This window comes from Plectropomus leopardus, chromosome 2 (assembly GCF_008729295.1).
Source record: "Plectropomus leopardus isolate mb chromosome 2, YSFRI_Pleo_2.0, whole genome shotgun sequence".
NCBI classification, from domain to species: domain Eukaryota; kingdom Metazoa; phylum Chordata; class Actinopteri; order Perciformes; family Serranidae; genus Plectropomus; species Plectropomus leopardus.
In genome coordinates, this window is record NC_056464.1 from 10269636 (window position 1) to 10289115 (window position 19480).

Consider the following 19480-nt stretch of genomic DNA (forward strand, 5'->3'; position numbering starts at 1 on the left):
CCTAAACTTTTCAGGACATGCAAATAAAAGGGAAATTGACACATGATGGTGATAAAGTTCGACTTTATCCATTTAAGGGTAGCAAACATAATAATGCTCTGCGATGTAAGTGATTTTAATTACATTGTAAAGAAACTGGACTGAAAGGTGTTAACATTAATTTTCCAATTGGTTTAGTATAAGTAGGCCACAGATAGAAGAGTAAGTTATGGCTGCTAAAAACTATTGGTGCCAATTATTATAAAATACTTCAGTCAAAATAAATATCACTTTCCTCTACAAATGTTTTAACATTCTCATTATACCTCTTCATTCCACACTTGACTCTTTTCTATTTCTACACATTTTTGTACACGGGGCTGGTTCACTTAACTTGGTTCACTTAATTTGTTCTGGTTTTATACATGACCGGCAGTTGCAATATCACAAAAGTTAGAGTATTATGTTTATGACCTCAATATTTTGACAAATATTGAAGATGTTGAGTGCATTAGCTAATGATGATATTCATACAATCCTCCCCTGAAGCAGTGGACGACTCTCTCCTGGTGACTGTCGGCTCAACAAGTTCCACAACAACAAAGGTATTGATGTTACCACTGAGCTGCCTCCATGACTGTCAGCATGGTCCTCTCTTAATGGCTGGTACTGCTTGAACCGCCTGTGTGGAAACACGGAACATGAGAGACAGGTGAGGAGAGTTCACTAATGACCAAATTAGGCCCCTAACATGTAGTTTTGCCCAGTGACACTTAAGAATTTGTTTGGCATGAAATAAAGGCCAAATTTTATGTCAAAAAGAAATAAAATGATAAAATGGTAAACAAAGATTAAGTACTATAAAATAATAATAAAAAAAATCATTAGGACAAAATTCAATTTTATCAAATACTATTGTTTATGACGAAATATCTGCAAATGGAATACAGTATATTACTTTTTGTTCAGTTCCCATTAGTAATTTTTAGCATGCTAACAAGCTACACTAAGAAAATTTGCCTGTTAAGCAACAGCATGTTAACATTGTCACTGTAAGCATGTTAGCATGCTGATGGTAGTTCAAATCACTGTTGTACAAATACTCATCAGAAAGCTGTCTGTTTGGGCATTCCACAGGGATCAATCCTTGGATCCCTTACTCTTACAAATATGTGAATTATATCATATTGATGATTCAATTTTTCTGATCATTTTTTGATAATTTGCATGCTGGTTTTTTGACATGGCTTCTCACACACCTACATTAAACTAAGCCATCATTAATGTTATCACCTGTGTTTTTCCTGCTATGACAAGTGAACTTTCCACATTAAATTGGGGGCAAAACATGGAACTTTTGATACTGAGGATAAGAGTATAGAGACCTTTTTTAAATTTTAAATTAGGTACTCACCTGTACATCAAACCAATGCAACAGACAACACAGGCGAGAACCATAACGCCCAGGACTGTAGCTGCAGTTCCAGCTGGGGAGCCACCAGAAGCTGAAATCAAAGCATATCATACAAATGAGAGAATTATCTACAAACTGAGTAATTTAGAGGTTACAAATTAATTTTTATTCCACCCACCTACTGTTACACTGACTCTAGCACTTGCCACAGCAAGACTGACATCATTGGTCAAGGAGACATTGATGCAAAATACTCCGGAGTCATTAAAGAACTGACGAAGGATCATTTGACAGTCTGGAGAGGGTGTAGCTGCATTACAGACTGTTTCCACCGGTGTGATACAGTCAGCATCCGAAATGACTGTGCAGACCTCATTTGGCAGACTGAAGGAAGAATAGCAAAGATGTAGAGGCAGAGTTACAAGGAGAACAATAATAAATGTATATGTTTTGTTTTATCAGCGTGTTTTTTGTGCTAAATATATAACATAATAAGACATTACATGCCACAGTGTCTTTGTAGGCCAACAAGAACATCATTATTGAATACTCACATGGACCATTAGTCAAAATCAATACATTTTTAATGTTGCTGAAAAGTAAGTTCAGCGTTGTAAGTGAACCTCTTGACCCTGTCTGGGTGCTCTCTGTATTGAGTGGATGAATGTTACTGCTCACCTTCCCTGGCAGGTAATGGTGAGGTCCACAGCATTCTGATCCAACTCAGTCACCATTGCCACAACATTGGATACCTCTACAATCTCTACACTTTCAATACCCTCTGCAGAGTTGAAAGGGCGAGATTAGAGGGAAACGTTATTAAATCATACTGTTTATACTGTTGAGGTTAAAACTGCCATAGTTACAAAATTACAAAAAAAGTTCCAAAAACTGTATTCACTCACGGACAACATCTACAGAGGTGGCGAGGGAGCCATAACGGTAGACCATGCAGTCAGCTGTCAGCTCTGGTGCTTGTCTTTTAGCCACAACAAGGGCAACCTGTGCTGGATCCTCTGCTTGAACTTCACCTTCAGCTGCAACTGCCTCTTCTTCCCCTGCTGGTTGCTCTGGGAAAATAAGAAAAAAATTGTGCTCATACTTTTACAAAAATAATCTTTTTTACTTTGCAAACACTCACCGGCAGCAGCTGCAGTCGCTGCAACTTCATTTTCAGTTGCCTGTGCTTCAGCCTCGGTATTATCGGCTGGCGCTGCCTCTTCTACAGCTGTGGCCTCAGTGGCAGCAGGGACTGCAACATTATCAGCAGGGGCTTCTGCTTCAGCATCAGCAGCCACATCAGCTTCTTCTGCTACAGGTACTTCTGCTGCAGGAGCAACAGTGACAGCGCCAGCATCCTCAACTGCAGCTTCTCCTTCTGCAACAGGTGCAATTGAGGCAGCAGCGTCAATCACAGGCGCATTTTCTTCAGTTGCATCTGTAACCAATGCAGTTTCATCGGCAGCAGTTGCATCGGCAGCTGCATCTGCAGCAGCAGCATCTTCAGCAGCTGTATCAGCAGCAGCTGTATCAGCAGCAGCAGCATCTTCAGCAGCTGTATCAGCAGCAGCTGTATCAGCATTAGCAGCATCTGCAGCAGCTGTATCAGCAGCAGCAGCATCTTCAACAGCTGTATCAGCAGCAGCAGCAGCAGCATCTTCAGCAGCTGTATCAGCGGCAGCAGCAGCATCTTCAGCAGCTGTATCCGTGGCAGCAGCAGCAGCATCTTCAGCAGCTGTACCAGCATCAACAGCATCTGCAGCAGCTGTATCAACATCAGCAGCAGCATCTGCAGTAGCTATATCAGCATCAGCAGCAACATCTGCAGCTGTATCGGCATCAGCAGCAACATCTGCAGCAGCTGTATCGGCATCAGCAGCCACATCTGGAGCAGCTGTATCTGCGTCTGCAACAGCTGTATCAGCAGCAGCAGCATCTGCATCTGTCTCAATGACTACTTCTCCACCTTCTGCAGGAACATCCAGAGCAATTGCATCTCCTCCCTCAGCTGGTGCTGCTGGAACAGCAGCAGGGGTTGAGGCCATCACAACCACTGCTGGAGCAGCAGAGCCATCAATAGGAACAACTGAAAGAAAAGTTTAACATAACTGAGCCAAACTTATCCCAAACTTCTTACAGGAGAGTATGTATGTTTTGTAGGATAAAAAGGAAACAGTTAGTTTAAAATCTCACCAGCAGTAGGATTTCCGCAGCCGTTGGGGATGCTTGCCATCAGGACCACCTGAGGTTTGAAGGTCCCAGCTGTGAGGTATGTGTGTGTGACAGTGAGGTCTCTGGAGATCAGAGTACCAGTGCTGTCACCAAAGTCCCAGCTGAAGCTGATGTCAGCGTTGTTGAGATACTGGCTGGGATCATGGAGCTTGACACTGAAAGCAATGGCTCGGTTCTGGATGAAGTTCTGGTCATTCTGGTTCACATCATTGACTTGGGCGAGCGATATGGTGAAGGGAACCTGGTCTGATGATGCAGTAAGAAATGTAGGGCTGTTGTGATGAGGCTTGTTAAAGAAATAACAATGTTGTAGAATAACATTCCTTAATATTGGTTAAAAATGATCTGACAGGCCACCTGTGATGGTGAAGACTGTGGAGGCATAGCCGAGAGGGATGAACTTGTCTTGGCCACGGCAATGATAGATGACAACCTCCATGTTGTAGGAGCCCAGGGGGATGTTGTCTGTACCGATACTGAGAGAGGAGGATGGTCCGTCTGCCACCTGCCAGTAACGCCCTTGAAAAGAGCAACATTGTGATTATTTAAAGAGGTCTCACGGGGAAAAAAAGGAAATTCACACATTTTGGAGACACTTTCATCATATCATATAGTACATGAGATGCTACCGTAATACTGCTGAATTAAAAAAAAAATTTATCAAGAAAATTTTTTTTAAAGGACTTTTCTTTGGTTTGCAGCAGAGGACAAACAACAACAGAATGAAGAGACAAACGTTTTAATTTCTGAATCCTGCTGAAGAACACGTTTTTGGTTGAAATAAAAAAGACTAAAGAGGATGTGTTTAATTTAAAAAAAAAAAAAAAGACGCGTTAGCTTCTTATTAGCTGGCGCTCTGTTATTGAATGAATGAATAGTGTTAGACTACCAAAACAGGCAAGTAAGTAAAAGGCAAAGAGGCAAAAAGTAAATAAAACTTTTTAACGAGTGCCACTTATTTAATCCATATCAAATAAGTTTTAAAAAATCATTTCCTTGAGTGAAGAGTAGAATTTACATCCAACATGGATTTCCTTTACAGATATAAAAATGTGATGTTTTTTTTTTTTTATGACAAAAATAAAATGCTGGGGATTAGCATAAAAAAGTTGTTAATGAAAAGGCTTTTTTTGTTAAACAACCTGGGGTAACTGTTACACTTTAACTTCAATGCCTGGAGGAGAAACTTCCCTTGTATTCTTCAGACCAGCGCCTGAAGAAAAGGTCGACATTGTACATTCCTGCATACCATGAATACTTTACATTTGCACGCGTATCTGAGCCTATCGTTTCTAAAGTGACTTAGTATATGAGCTAACTTTGTCATCTGTGGGTGAACGGGATGCTGGATGGTGTGACACCACAGCAAGATGCCTGCCATGCTGCAGACCACTATTCAAGAGCAACAAACAACAAAAGCAGTTATGTTTTGTAACCCATCTCTGTTTTTCCAGCAGCTTTTTGGGTAATGAAGATGCATGTGTTGTTGCAACCCTCAGTGGCGTTTTAATTACCAAACATGGGTGTTTTGTTTCGACCCATTGCTTCGATTCCAGCTGCTTTTAAGGCACAAAATGTGGGTGTTTTGTTGCAACCGATCACTGTTTTTCCAGCTGCGTTTTAGGCACAGAAAGTGGTTGTTTTTTTACTCAAATATCACTGCTTCTTCTGCTTGGGTAGTGGAGCGAAAAGCAATTGTTTTAAACTGAGACATTGCTTTATTTGAGAGGGGACTGTGCCACCAAACAGGTCATTTAAAGATAAAATATGATAATTCCCACACAAACTGTTTTTTGTGCCTAAATGTAACCTCAGGTTTACCACAGCATTGTTGAAATGGAAAGTTTGAACATATCCACTACACAATAATGCCGTAACAGCCTCTTTATGATCTGTTCTTTGTACATGTTAATGTCAGTCATGTTGTCATTGCTACATTTAGACGATTTTGGTGTCCTACTGCAGCATTAACTACAGCTAAGAAATACCATAGAATTTTAAATGACTAAATATTATAAAATTAAAACATCTTTACCCCATGTCTTCCACACAAACACGTAGCGGGGTTTCCTGTTCTGGCTCCTGTTGAACAGTGTCCCGTCAGGGAAAACTCCAGTCGACTGGGTGTCCTGGTCAGGATACACAGCCTGACCCGCCTGGTACTGTTGTCCTGAAAAGAGGACAGACACAGATTATACATCAATAGCAAAAACAGACATGTGATAAGTGAAACTAAGGCAACAGAGCTGAAATAAAAACAGAATAAATTGTCTTAAAAATCCCATTGCTTTATTGATTAAAATAAATTTGTGGTTTAACTGGTAATAAACAGAATAATTAGTCATTTTTCATAATAAGGCTATTTAATTAAAAAAATCCAGATAAACAGTAACTTGATATGGAAAAAAAACAATTAAATGAATAAAAGAAAAAAGCGTCAACATTTGTGATAAAATGATCAGTTCTCCGTTCATAGCTTCTTGTGACTGTTTGATGTGTTTGATGAGTATGAACGAAAATAGCATCACCACAGGTTGCATAGAAACCTATAGGACCTGCCCTCAGCCAAAGCCAGTTGCCTTACTGGAAAGGTTTTCTTACCGTTGATGGTGCAGTTTTGCGCCCAGACCACCTGCCCATCAGTGAGTGTTGTCTGATTAGGTGGGAAATTAAGATTAATATTGAAGGTTGCTTTTGCTCCAGTCAGAGTTGGTGCATCACTTTTTAGATCAAAAGTTACTTCACCACCTGGGAAAAAAGATTACACACAATTAAACATCTCTGGAGAAACTGGCAGACATAATTTCTTCATATTTCTGTTTACAGAAATAGAGGAATAAGGCCTCACCAAACCAGCAGTTCCTGAATCTTGGGTCTCCATCTTTCCACACGGGATACATCCGTGAGTTCCATGAGCGGTAACGCGTGAACTGACTTCTGGGCTCTGAAAGAAATATCATAAACTATTTAGGAAAAGAAGCTCCATCGTGCAACCTTGTCTTATTTTCCAAAGTATTCTCAACATCAAACACAATCAACGAGATGTAAAAATATAGTTCAGTTTTCCTCTTTGTAGTTAATATGATATACTGTCTTTATATGTGTGTGTCTTTTAAAAAATGCACAGCATGTTATTTATGATAATCAAGCAGAATTTGAACATGATATAGGTGCTTATGCAAATGAGGGCGGCTCCATGTTTTGGGTGTTGAGGAGGGGTGAGGAGTGTCGGGGTTCTTGGCAGTGGGAGTCACACGACCTGCAATCCCCCTCAATCCCTTTCATGTGACTATCAGCTGAGCAGCAGCATCAGTAATCCCAGTGGGAGGAATGAGGGATCCCAGACAACTGGCTCCCTGGGTTTTCTTTTCTTAGCTTGTGATGTGTGTGTGTGTGTGTGTGTGTGTGTGTGTGTGTGTGTGTGTGTGAAATGTTGCATGAAATATCTTCACAATAACATGATGAACGATTTTCAAATATTTAAATACAAGAATATGAATTACATGACATTATTCTGAATTATTGCATTGTGTCATGCATGCAAATTGCTGTGTAAAAGTTTGTTCATCTTCCCTCTCTTAAACAAAGTGCCGAGTGTGTTAGCATGAAATAAGCATGAAATGACAGATTAATCAATTTGTAATCCAAACAAAGCATTACAGACGTGTGTGTAATTGATGGGAAAGCAGAGCATTACTTAATATCAATTTCGCTGTTGCTAAGCTGTCAAAGCAAAAACTCTATATTAACATCTAATTTAGACTCAACTTTCAAACTTTGATTCGCTTAAACAAAACAAAACAATTGTACCAATAGCAAAGGTAATTCCTCTTTAACACTATACAGTTTCTCTTGCTTTAGATATTTTGCAAAAGTGTCAAATGAGATAAAAATATTTAATATTTTTGCACTGAGAAAAAATGTTCAACAAAATCTCAACAGGTTGTTTTCTGATGTAAAAAAAAACTCACTTGTGGCAGTGGCACATGTAAAAGCCAAACCCAGCAGCAGCAGTGCCAGAGTCCTCATCCTGTATTCGTTCGTGTGTGTCCTCTCTCTGAGCCCCGATCCTCACCCAGCAGTCCTGAACCCCAACGCAACTCCCAGAGAGACTTCAGAAAAGTCCTCTCACTCTCTTTAAGAGGGCCGCCGACCTGAATTACCATAAAGTTTCTTCTCACCTCTGACATCATTGGGAGTTTCGAACTAGCACCGCCCCCTTTGTTACAGAACAGATATGGAAACTGTTTGGTTAACAACCATAACAAAACATTGTGTTTTATAAGAACTGTTGTGTTTACTTATATTTTTTAACATTATGATCTTTTTTTTATATAACTGTCTAGTCTCAAATGAGCATGCAAAGGTTTTACTCTGTGAATACAGAGTGTTTTTATTCGTAAAGTGTTGGAATGTAACTGATTACATTACCTCAAGCATGGGTAGATTATGAGATCATGAGCGCGGCACAGGTATGCAAAAGGCCCCTCCACCTTTTCTACAGCAAGACACAGAGACTTTGTACTGGCTTTGCCTCTTTTGGTTGTTGTTGGTGTTGTTGTTTTGCATCTCTATGTAGTTGTCCCCATCTTTTTGTAGTTTTATTTATGTGTCTCTTTATGTTCATTTTGGGTGTCCTTGTGTTTGTTTTTGGTTCTTTGTTTGTGTCTCTTTGAGGTCATTTTGTGTCTCTTGGGGATATGTTTCTGTCCTTTTTGGCCATTTTGTTTCTCTTTGTAGTTGTTTTGTTTCTTTTAGTAGTGTCTTTGCATTTCTTTGCAGTCATTCTGTGTCTCTTTTAAGTCATTTTGTGTTACTTATAGGTATATTGTAACTTTGGGGGTCGTTTTGGGTCGCTTTGCAGTTCCTTCGCGTGTATTTGTTGTTATTTGTGAGTCTTTTAAGTTATTTTGTGTTTCTTAGGGCTATATCCATGTCATGTTTGGTCATTTTGTGAATCTTTTAGTCATTTCATGTCTCTTTGTGGCTAGTTTGCGTCACTCTGAAGTTGTTTTATGCTTCTTTGAGGTAATTTTGTGTCTTGTTTTGCTTTTTTTTTTGTTTTATGTCACTTTGTAGTTCCTTTGCATGTTTTTGTTGTCATTTTGTGTTAAATGTTTATGGGGGTTTTTTTTGTCTCTTGAGGTATATTTGTATCTTTTTTGGTAATTTTGTCTATCTTTGTGGTCATTTTGTGTCTCTTTGTAGATCCTTTGCATCTCATTTTGAGTCTCTTTCTCACTGATTTATGTTCATCTGAGTGACATTTTGCAGCTGAGGGTCAAAGAACTCAAGCCCTATATTTTTGAGGTACTTGTACTTTACTGGAGAATTTCCATTTTATGGTAACCAATACTTAATACTCTGGTACTTTTTCTGATTCTGACCTTACATGTCATAACTTCACTATCTCCAAAAGGAAACTCTGAAGAAATGAACTTGTACAGTTATTAAATGCAAAAAGGATGGATATACTGCATGTTAATAATTCAAATGAACACAAGGTATCAGACATCCCTCAAGCGGGACAATATTTTCTGAGTGCATTACTGGAAAATCAATGGGTGCTTTCTGCACAGTGTAAATGAAAATGTTGTACGTGATGCCTGCTTCAGGTTGAAAAGAGTGGTGAGAGCTGTGAGCAAAGCTCCAGTCATGCCTGTTTTTGACGTATGACCTTAGAGCTATGTGTGCACAGGCGTCACAAGAGGAGTGTGTGGGTGGCAAATCAATAGCATCCTTTTATTTCCTCAGCCATTCCATCGTATCCTGCTGTCCACCTCAGGCTGCCGCAGCTCTAAGAGTGTGTGCCTGCAGCAACGCAGACACACCCGGCTCAGTTTATGAGACATAATCCAAAGTTTCATTCAGACGAGGACAATAATGCATTTAGAAGAACGAGCTGATTGATTCTGGAAGTGATTTAAAAAACTAAAAATCAATTTCCACTCATAAACCGTCACATATCTGAATAGAAATGTGTTGTATCAATTCCCATAACTGTTATTTTACTTTTATACCTCAATTATGAGTCCCGATTAGCTTAATAAAGCATCTCACATATAGCATTTTCAACAGACACAAGGCAAATGGCATCGATAAATCCTGAAACAAGATACATCACGATTAATTATTCATGTTAGTCAGATTGCCTGGTTTATGGTCTATAAAGCTGGAAAGTGGAAATGTATCATTTAAATTCATAATGTAAAAACAGTATCCATCCATCAATAGAGTGCCCCAGGAATGAAACCCGGAAATGAGTTAGCATTTTAGCACTCTGTTTGATGGTCTTGGGTCGTCATTGGGTTTTTGGTTAGAAGCCTTAAATAGGGCCTGTGGTTAACACAAGCTGTCGAGACTTTCACATTTTGTTCTACGACATGAAATACTTCAGTAAATACTCCAGTGTGAACTTTGAAGCTTTATGTGTCTTAAAAAGGTGGAAGTTAACAAATGGCTAAATGAGAAAAATGCCATTGTGTTGCACCACAGCCAAACACAGTTTGTTGTGGTGTCATGGTTTAGTCCAAAAACTGCACTTCCTCTAATGGCCACTTGAGGCTGGCTCCAAAACAGACCCATAGACCCTGATGTTAACATACCCAACTTTACTGTAGAAATAAATATGCTTACAGCATGGCACAAAAAAAGGTTTTGGTCTCTAAAGCTCATTTCAACATTCGTGACAACTATACAAGGGATTCTTTTTTTTTTTTTTTCACCCACTGACATTTTATTTAGGGGTAAATTTACACGAAATTAGGGATGGTTGCTTTGAGTGACAGGCTGTCCACTGACAGGGTCCTCAGCTTCTTAGTCAGATCCACCAATCTTTTCCATAGCACCAAACTCTCTGACATGTGGTCGCTTCTGGCTCCAGAAAAAAAATCAAAATGGTGTAGGCCAGAATGCCAAACTCAAGCCTTCGAAATGTGAGTCCACAAACCAATAGATTTCTACAGTCAGGTTTATACATACATGTTTTTAAAATGAAAGCAACTGATACCCAAAAAAGTCTGGAATGAGCCATTAATCCATAAATTAATATCCTTTTTTTTTTCTTTTTTTTTTAAAGTCCATTATAAAAATGATTCTGAGGAAAAATACTATAGTTTTTCTTGGAGGGCAAAATATTAAGTTATAAAAGGTGTGAAAAATAGCTTTTATCAATCACTCATCTCTTTCTTCATATTTTTTAACTTGTTTTATTCCTGCATCTATGGCTAACTTTAATGATGTAATTTAATTAAACAGCAAATATAATATTATATGATCAGCTCTGTGATCATCATGGTGATTGGAGGTTTTCCCAGAGTCTCATGTCTGAGTCTGCTCAGGCTGCACTGCATGTGACCCCTCATGTGCTAATAGCAGAGTTCAGGAGGAAATAAATCCTTCCCACAGAGCACCTGACCCAACATACCACAAACTGTCGACCGTTAGCTTCTGTGCTCATTAGTCTCCATTGTACAGCATCTTAATAACATTGAGGTTCTAGGAATTTCTAGAATTAAAAGAGAAGTTGTGTTCAGACTGGAGAAGTTATTGGAAACAAGTGAAAATCTAGGAATTTTACTTGTTTTCCAGGAAATATTTCTTGATGTTTTTAACAATGTGTTGCTCAGACTGGTTGCATAAATTGCAATTTTTTGTACTTTTCTTAACAGCAAGAAAGAAAAGATTTTCCATATAAAATAAGAAATGAATCACAATAATTAGATTGTGGGGCTAACTAAAAGTGTCAAAAAAATGGAAGGTCACAGAATTTAACATCTGGGTTACAAGTAATAAGCTTGGACACCTTTGAAATGATGCAAACGCTGGGCACGTCTGCCACCTGCAGTCACACACACTGACAAGCTCTCTGTTTTCAAAAGCTAACTCACAGAAAATGAGGATTTGGTTTTATTCATGACCAAAAGCCAGATCAGTAAGGCCATCTGGTTGGTGAAATGCCAGTACAAGATCAGACCAGAGGGGCAAATTAGTTCATGAATACAGAAAGACTAGCAATCATTCAGAGCATTCACAAGGCTTAAACAAACTGCCCTCGTGTTTGATCCTAATTCCATCTCTTTGATGGTCATTTGACTTCCTCATCGCTGCGAACACCAGCACTCAAAAACGTGACAAAAGAGTGGGCACTTCTGCAAGCACAAAGCAAAACTTTCAGTCAGGTATGACTGGATGTCAGGATATATTTCTGGTGTTATAAATCCTCTGACAGGGTATCTGCTGCCCGATTAGAAATGTCCGAACAGATAATTATAAATCTGTGAAGAGCCAACACTTGCAGACATGTGCTAGCAGGCAGAAAGAATAGTGATTGGTGTCATTTTCAGAATCAATAAATGACACAAAATTAGACAAAATGTACAAAGAAACCTACATATGTATGGTCGTCTAGCTAAAGCAGGATTTTATGCCTTTAACTCACATATTATAGTCTCCAATAAATGAGAAATAGGTTGTACCTCACATATCTGCTGGGTGGATATATGTCAGGCCTCTGGGCTCTGATCATGTGCAGTGCTATAATGAGCGCTCCTAACAAAGGTTGTTCTTCATGCAGTAACAGATGACATCCAATGCCTCATGACCACTGCTGCGCTATATTTCACATTACTATGGGTCTTTTTCATTATAGCACACATTTTGACTTGTCATAATGTGCGCCTGTATGGATCTAAATCTAGGCCAATTTTTCTTTTTATAATCAAATAATAATAATAATAATTGGAAAGACTTAAAACTGAAGCTTATAGTTAAGTTTTGATCTTATACTTTGAAAAATACACCAATGTATTCAAACAAAAAATAAGTGTTAAAGTTTTTTTAAGGTTTATTATAAATTTGATTCAGTACTGTACTTGTTTTATTTATTTTTATTTTGTATTTTAATATTGTTTTTATATTTGAAGCCCGATTTGTTTTCAGCAGCAGATTTAGGGGTTTTAAAATTAGACTTTATTTTTTTAATCTTTTTTCAATCTTTTTTTGATTCAGGTCCCCTTTTTCACTGTGAGCATTTTTTTTAACTCTCAGATAGTCTTTTTTTTTTACTTTTAGAGTTTTGGCCTCGATCCGGTGTGGGGTGTATGGCATCAACTGAGAAGGACGTGGAATCATATTTATGTTTAAAAAAAAACCAAAAACATACATACTACATTTATTTGTAGTTTAAATACACCGTTGTGTTTAGTTCAAGATCAAAAATAAACTTTAAGTTATTTTCATTTTTCAATTACATTTTTTTTCCAACTTATCAAAACTTTTGGCCAGGATATAGCTTTATACTGGTGTTACCAATAACAATAATGAAAGCTATTATGCTACTAAACCATGATAATGTGACAGTGAGCAAGCATTCACAAGAAAATTAGAGTTTCTAAATGGCCATTATTCATTTTATTATTCAGCTTCATCCGGCCCTGGAGCTATTTCAAGGGGGGCACGCATGATCAAAGGAAATATATAAAGTGAGACTAAAGTTGAAAAGACCGTTTTTTTTTTTACAGGGATCATTTTAAATTGCCAAACAGCTGCTGCAACATGTAACAACTGGTGGAACAGAGAGACATCGTGAATGTTATCATTTCCTTCAGTGCTTTTAAGCTAACATCATTAAAAATATCAGCTGTGGAAAAAAAAGGCTGTGAATGCTTTGTTTAGGAATAATTTAGAGGTTTTTTTTTTTTATTCTTATACAGAGGAGCATGATAGAGATAGTAAATCAGAGAGCATTCCCCTGAACCTGAGTATAAGCACAGCTTCACTCACTGCCACCAGAGGGAGCAACTGTTTTCTCCTTCACTCTGTCCTGTTCAATACACTGAAACCATGGGCCATTTAATACATTATTTGGCGTTAACCAACATACCAGGCAACATTATTTCTGTGTAAAAAGTATACAAAAATAAACAATTCGCTGTCTATATACTTTTTTGGAAGACAATTTGACAATAAAAGGTGTCCAAATGTGTCACCAAATAATGTATGAAGTCCAGCAATCCCCTTTAAGTCATTTGTATACTATGTTGCTATTTTACTGTAGCCTATTTTACTTGTGTTGTACTTGTGTCAACCTGAAAAAGGCATTTTTTTGGGGGGGGGGCAAAAGAGAGAGGGACACTGGCAGGGAATTATGTTTTTGTTTTTTTTTTTTATTTGGCTTAGGGGAGGCTCAAGGAAATAGTTGTAGCTCTGACGAAGGTCGTGATATATGAAAACCAGTCAGACTCCAGCCATCCCACAAATCTGGTAGGCTTAAATAAAGTCCAGTCCCTTACCCAAAAGCTGTAGCCTATTATATGGTGACTTCCCGTGACATCAAACCACTATGGATGCACAGGGGACACTACCTCCTCGCCTAAAAATGACTCTATTTGTCTGTCCCTTATAATGTGAATTTCTTACTTGCAGTATGGCATAAAAAGTTTGCGCTTGGTCTTTTTTTCCGTTACTACCACTTCCGTCTCAGACGTTGATTACGTAAAAACGTCATCATGGTGTCACCATGTGGCCTACGAGGTTCGTTTGTTGAAAGTATGTTTCTATCCCGATATGACACACCCCAGCCTCTCTAGTTGCACCAACTGTAATTAAAGCAAAGAACTGGCAGAAACCAAAAAAACAGCTTATCTTTCTTATGTCCAAGTGTCCTTCGCGACGATTCCAAAGGAAGACGCTTTTGAGGAGTCAATCCCCAAATCTCTGAAATCCCACTCTGTTACAACAGTCGGTGCGTGTTGAACACAAAAACGAGCGCTCCCGGTGTAACGCGGGAAACGCTGCTGTGTTGGTTCAGTGTTTTCGCAGAGAAGAGCGGCCGCCACGCTAATCCACATATCAACTGATATTATCATTATCGAGGCCAACAAATGACCTGATACACCAGCGCGAAGCTGCTTCGCTCTGGTTTGACATAGCTATTCTTCGGCTGGACCGCTTCCCTCAGGCTGTGGTGTATCCGGACCGTTTGAACCCGGAGGAGCAGTTAGTTATATGTCGGTCTCCGCGCCGCCCGTTACCGCCTGTCTCTGTAGCCGCCGAGCAGTTAGCTCTCACACAAAGAGAGGCGTCCTGCTAACTAGCTAAACAACCAACAAACGTCCTGTTGTGTTGATTAGTAAAATGGATACGTTTCAGAAGGTGGAAAAGATAGGAGAAGGCACATATGGAGTGGTTTACAAAGCCAAGAACAAAGTCACCGGAGAAACTGTTGCTCTGAAGAAAATCCGGCTTGACACGTAAGTTCACTTTTGAGTGTTGCTGGTTATCATCTGGACACCGCGGGAGGCCAAGCTAACGCTGCCGGAGCTAACTGCTGCATGTACTCTGATACTGATGCGGCGTGTTACACATCTGTCATCAGCGTGAGACAGACAGACGATTTTAGCAGACAGTTAGCTGGTTAGCAGGGAGTGGTTGACCATTAAACTTAAAATATTACAGTGAGTGTAAACTCTTAATTGCATTTAGACGCTGATCATTTAAGTTTCTGCACATGAAAGCACTTACATTTGGAATTTGACACATTTTACTGCAGTCATTAAACTTCGAAAAACATGACATGATAATAATACATATTAAAATGTAAATAAAATTAAAATTAAGCCACGGTTGGTGTTTTTGCGGTGGCACTCAATCTACACCCAAGATAAATCTGAGGGGATATTCATCTTTTAGGTCTTTTAGGAGTCTCTCTTTCCCTCTCTATCTCTGCATAAATATATGTGTGTATATATATATATATATACTTTTTTTTTAATTTTTTAAATATAGGTTAAATGTATCACAGCATACCATTTTAAGTGAAGCATTCTGGTGCTACAGAGAAGCCCCGTTCTACAAGTCCTATTCCAGAAATAAGGAAACTTACCTTATTGGTATAGATCTGGCAAAAATCACATCATTACCATTTTTTTTCAATGAAAATAAAATGCAATAAATACCATTACCACTAATCTTCCAAAATAATCGCTTTATGACTTTTTGCTTAGTGCGTAACCTAATATTTATACACACTAACGTATTATTGTGTGATTAACTAGATAGACATTATGCATATTTAAGTGTGGGTCAGATTGTTGCTTTAGTGCATTTTGCTATTAAAAAAAAGAATACTTCATACAGGCCTACTTAAAACTTGTTTATTTTTGTAATCTCCATTTGCTGATATGCTGTACCAAGGAACTGCTGTGCTTATCTTTAGCTTGCTGATTATGTAGGACTGCAACTTTTTGATGAAGGTAAAATGTGTCAAAACGTACTCCTGATAAAAGAAGCATTGAGATGCCTGGTCTACAAATCAATGTCTGTCAAAATAATCACAATATGATTGTTGAATATTATTATTATTACTGTTATTCTTATTATAGTCATTCATGAATTTATTTATTTGAAATATCTTTCATCCTCACTGACACATTAGTTGGCAGTGATGGTGCGGTATATTTACAGAACTTCGAGCAATGCCAGTATAACAGTGGCTGCTGATTGTACAGTTCTGGTCATCTCCCAAAATGATGTGAAAGTGATTTTGTCTCTCAAAAGTTGCTTTCATTGTGAATGTTTTAAATGTTTTCTCTAAATATGCACAAAAGATAGAAGGAAAAATAGATTGAAAACCATATTGAAACAAGCCAAATATCATTATAATCATTAACCAAGTTGAGATGAAAACATTTCTATAACATACCCACAGTGAATGAATTTGCATAACCAGTTTATTTCCCTTGTGTTTCATTCAGGGAAACAGAGGGGGTACCGAGCACCGCCATCCGAGAGATTTCACTTCTCAAAGAACTCAGTCATCCAAATATTGTCAAGTAAGTGCCTCATATTACAGCTTTTATCTAAATCCTGTTTGTAAGATTGCCTGCTTGTGTCACTTGATTCTGTTAGTTTTTAAGCCAGCCTGCCTGTTAACATGTTTCAGGTTGCGGGATGTCATCCACACCGAGAACAAGCTCTACCTTGTTTTTGAGTTCCTTCATCAGGATCTAAAAAAGTTCATGGACTCTTTCACAGTCGCTGGCCTCCCACTGCCCCTGGTTAAGGTAAACATCAGTTAATCTGCAAAATAGATCTGTCTGGATCTCTCAAAGAAATCAGACGTAATTGGACCCTGGATTTAAGAGTTGACTTACTTATTTTTGTGTGTGTTTTGTAGAGTTATCTTTTCCAGCTGCTGCAAGGCCTGGCCTTCTGCCACTCTCACAGGGTTCTCCATCGAGACCTGAAGCCCCAGAACCTCCTCATCAACGCCCAGGGGGAGATCAAACTCGCTGACTTTGGCCTGGCGAGAGCTTTCGGGGTGCCCGTCCGCACTTACACGCATGAGGTATCATCATGCACAGATGGGATTTCTCTTCTCTTTAAGCACATTTTTGTGGCTATTTATGTTGGTTAATTTCTTCTTGAGAAATTATGTTTTCCTACACTTAAACTTGCTCTCATGATATTTTTCAGGTGGTAACACTTTGGTACAGAGCACCAGAAATCCTCCTGGGCTGTAAATACTACTCCACAGCTGTCGACATTTGGAGTCTGGGCTGCATCTTTGCTGAAATGGTAGTTAACACTCAGTTTTATGATTAACAATGCGCTTTACTGTGAGTAAATGCAGCCTGCACATGATGCACGGCGAATCGAACATAACATCCAACCAATGGACTCCCCTCGCTCTCCACTGTTGCACAGCTCACCAAGAGGGCCTTATTCCCCGGCGACTCAGAGATCGACCAGTTATTCAGAATCTTCCGCACTTTGGGCACACCTGATGAGACCGTCTGGCCCGGAGTCACATCGATGCCCGACTACAAACCATCTTTCCCCAAGTGGGCCCGTCAGGAGTTATCCAAAGTGGTGCCAATTCTTGATGAGGATGGAAGAGAACTGCTTGGAGTGAGAACATTTATTCATTCACAGATTCATTTAGCATTAATTACCTCTGCAGAGGAAGTTGGTCGTAAAAATAAATGGCAGAAAATAATTTCTTTTGTTTGTTTTTTTGCGGCCCTGCTTTATAGACACAATGTTTGACTATTTCTCATTTTCTGTCCTTGCAGGAAATGCTGAATTATGATCCAAACAAAAGGTTATCCGCCAAAAACGCCCTTGTACACCGATTCTTCCGTGACGTCACCATGCCAATTCCTCATCTGAGACTCTGAAAGCAAAGCATCAGTCCATTTTAATGCCAACAGTCTTTCAGCAATAAGGACGTCCTCACTTCTCCTCATATCCACCACTGGAATGGACAGAAAAAGTGGACACTACAGGATATGTTGGATCCTTTAATGGATATTTGTTAATACCTAAAACCAACTTTCTAGAACAATAGACATCCCATGAGTTTTGCTTGTTAAAATAGTTATGAAGGTTTGATTGTGATTTTCAGTATCATTCATTTGCATATCTGTGTGCAGCTGCCATTTTTGGTGTTAATGTTATTTGTGATTGGGATGATCCTGACTGGGATGCAGGTCAAGTAAACTCCTCCCAGTTACCCACCATTGAAACAATATTTTGGCTTTAGGATGTCCAAATTCAAATAGTCAAGGTGTTAGAATTAAAAATGTTTGAATACGTTTGTGGGATAGTGCAAATAATAAATGTCATACTTTGTAAAACTGAGCAGCAGCTGAAATGAAAGATGTGAGTGACACAACAAACATCGTCAGCTGACGTTCAACAGTTGGTGCTAAAATAAAACGAGGGTACAGTCGTGTTCTATTAAGTTGATTTTCTTGCGGTTAAATTCTAAATTTGGGACTAAAATATCTTGGAGAGATTTCATAATGGCACCTTTGCTTGTTCAACACTCAAAAATGTTTGGTGGTTGTTGAGGTTTGCTGACCAAAAAAACTGAAGTTCTCAGCTTTGTACATACAGTTGTGATATAGAAATGTTCCCTGTTGTAATTCAGATTTTACAGAATTTAATGTGCTGTCGCATCTTTCTTACTCTAGATTTTATTCAAACGTAATGAACCGTTTTTATGGATATAATTTACAGTTTGAAAAAATAAAACTTGTTTATACAATTGTTATTGTTTTTCTGTGCGAGGATTGTTTTGACTTTGGAGAATCTGAACTAACACCTTAACACAACAAAGGCACACAATAGCTAAAATTACTGTTTTTGTCATTGTAGTCCAGCTTCAAAGATATTGCTTATCAATTTACTTTTACTTCAGTTCCCCATCAAAAAGGCCTGCCTGTTTGGGTAATACTGAGCATACAGCCGGATAAAAGAGAATTTGATTTTACTGCACGCGTTGTGTCAGAGTTTGTAAACGGATGTTTTAATACAGTTTTTCATTTGTTAAACATGGACCCCTATGACTTAAGTTCATCAAAACCTTTCTCTTTTTTTTTTGGATTCCACGTTTAGTGTTGAAGAAATGTGAGAAAATTTCTTTACAAATTCACAGTAACATAGGTGGAGTAACTGATGTACAAGTGATTATTTAGGGGGTGAACTTGCCCTTTAAGGGTTGCACCTCAGGTTGTTCATTTGAATGATAGACATAGTCCGTCATAGTTTGAGTATAAGTCAGAAAGTATTTTCTTGGGGCTCTCAGTTGGTGGAGTGGGCGGCCCATGTGCAGAGACTTATGTCCTCGCTGCAGCAGCCATGGGTTCGATTTCGGCCTTGGCCCTTTGCTGCATGTCGTCCCCCCCCTCTCTTCTCCTTTCACGCTTGAGCTGTGCTACCCATTAAAGGTTTAAAGCCCAAAAATTAATCTTAAAAAAAAAGGAAAAGAAAAAGTATTCGCTTCTGGAGCCAAGTGAAACAATTAACGCCAAATAGTTTGTGAGAATGAAATGCCAGCGTCAAATGCTG

At 38.8% G+C, this 19480-nt stretch overlaps 2 protein-coding genes across 2 annotated transcripts; one reads left to right on the top strand and one right to left on the bottom strand.

Moving 5' to 3' along the window:
- Positions 1 to 46: 46 nt before the first annotated feature.
- Positions 47 to 7712, bottom strand: pmela (premelanosome protein a). The gene is made up of 13 exons (XM_042503482.1): positions 7597 to 7712; positions 6474 to 6569; positions 6227 to 6373; positions 5661 to 5795; positions 3983 to 4144; positions 3587 to 3871; positions 3135 to 3479; positions 2535 to 3083; positions 2299 to 2445; positions 2072 to 2174; positions 1572 to 1777; positions 1394 to 1484; positions 47 to 661 (listed from the first exon to the last, which is right to left on the bottom strand). Exons 1-13 carry the CDS (start codon positions 7652 to 7654, stop codon positions 508 to 510), a joined length of 2478 nt encoding a protein of 825 aa, XP_042359416.1. The 5' UTR covers positions 7655 to 7712; the 3' UTR covers positions 47 to 507.
- A 6705-nt stretch (positions 7713 to 14417) lies between these two features.
- cdk2 (cyclin-dependent kinase 2) lies at positions 14418 to 18615 on the top strand. The gene is made up of 7 exons (XM_042500344.1): positions 14418 to 14877; positions 16381 to 16458; positions 16569 to 16689; positions 16803 to 16973; positions 17102 to 17203; positions 17333 to 17536; positions 17701 to 18615. The coding sequence occupies exons 1-7, from the start codon at positions 14762 to 14764 to the stop codon at positions 17803 to 17805; spliced, it is 897 nt and encodes a 298-aa protein (XP_042356278.1). The 5' UTR covers positions 14418 to 14761; the 3' UTR covers positions 17806 to 18615.
- The last annotated feature ends 865 nt before the right edge of the window (positions 18616 to 19480 follow it).

Coding starts and splice junctions, on each gene's coding strand:
- pmela (XM_042503482.1), bottom strand. CDS start 7,654: ATGAGGACTCTGGCACTGCTGCTGCTGGGTTTGGCTTTTACATGTGCC. Junction 3,872..3,982: donor CACAGTCTTCACCATCACAG/GTGGCCTGTCAG, acceptor CTGCATCATCAG/ACCAGGTTCCCTTCACCATA. Junction 3,480..3,586: donor CTGCGGAAATCCTACTGCTG/GTGAGATTTTAA, acceptor CTTTTCTTTCAG/TTGTTCCTATTGATGGCTCT.
- cdk2 (XM_042500344.1), top strand. CDS start 14,762: ATGGATACGTTTCAGAAGGTGGAAAAGATAGGAGAAGGCACATATGGA. Junction 16,459..16,568: donor AGTCATCCAAATATTGTCAA/GTAAGTGCCTCA, acceptor AACATGTTTCAG/GTTGCGGGATGTCATCCACA. Junction 17,204..17,332: donor GCTGCATCTTTGCTGAAATG/GTAGTTAACACT, acceptor ACTGTTGCACAG/CTCACCAAGAGGGCCTTATT.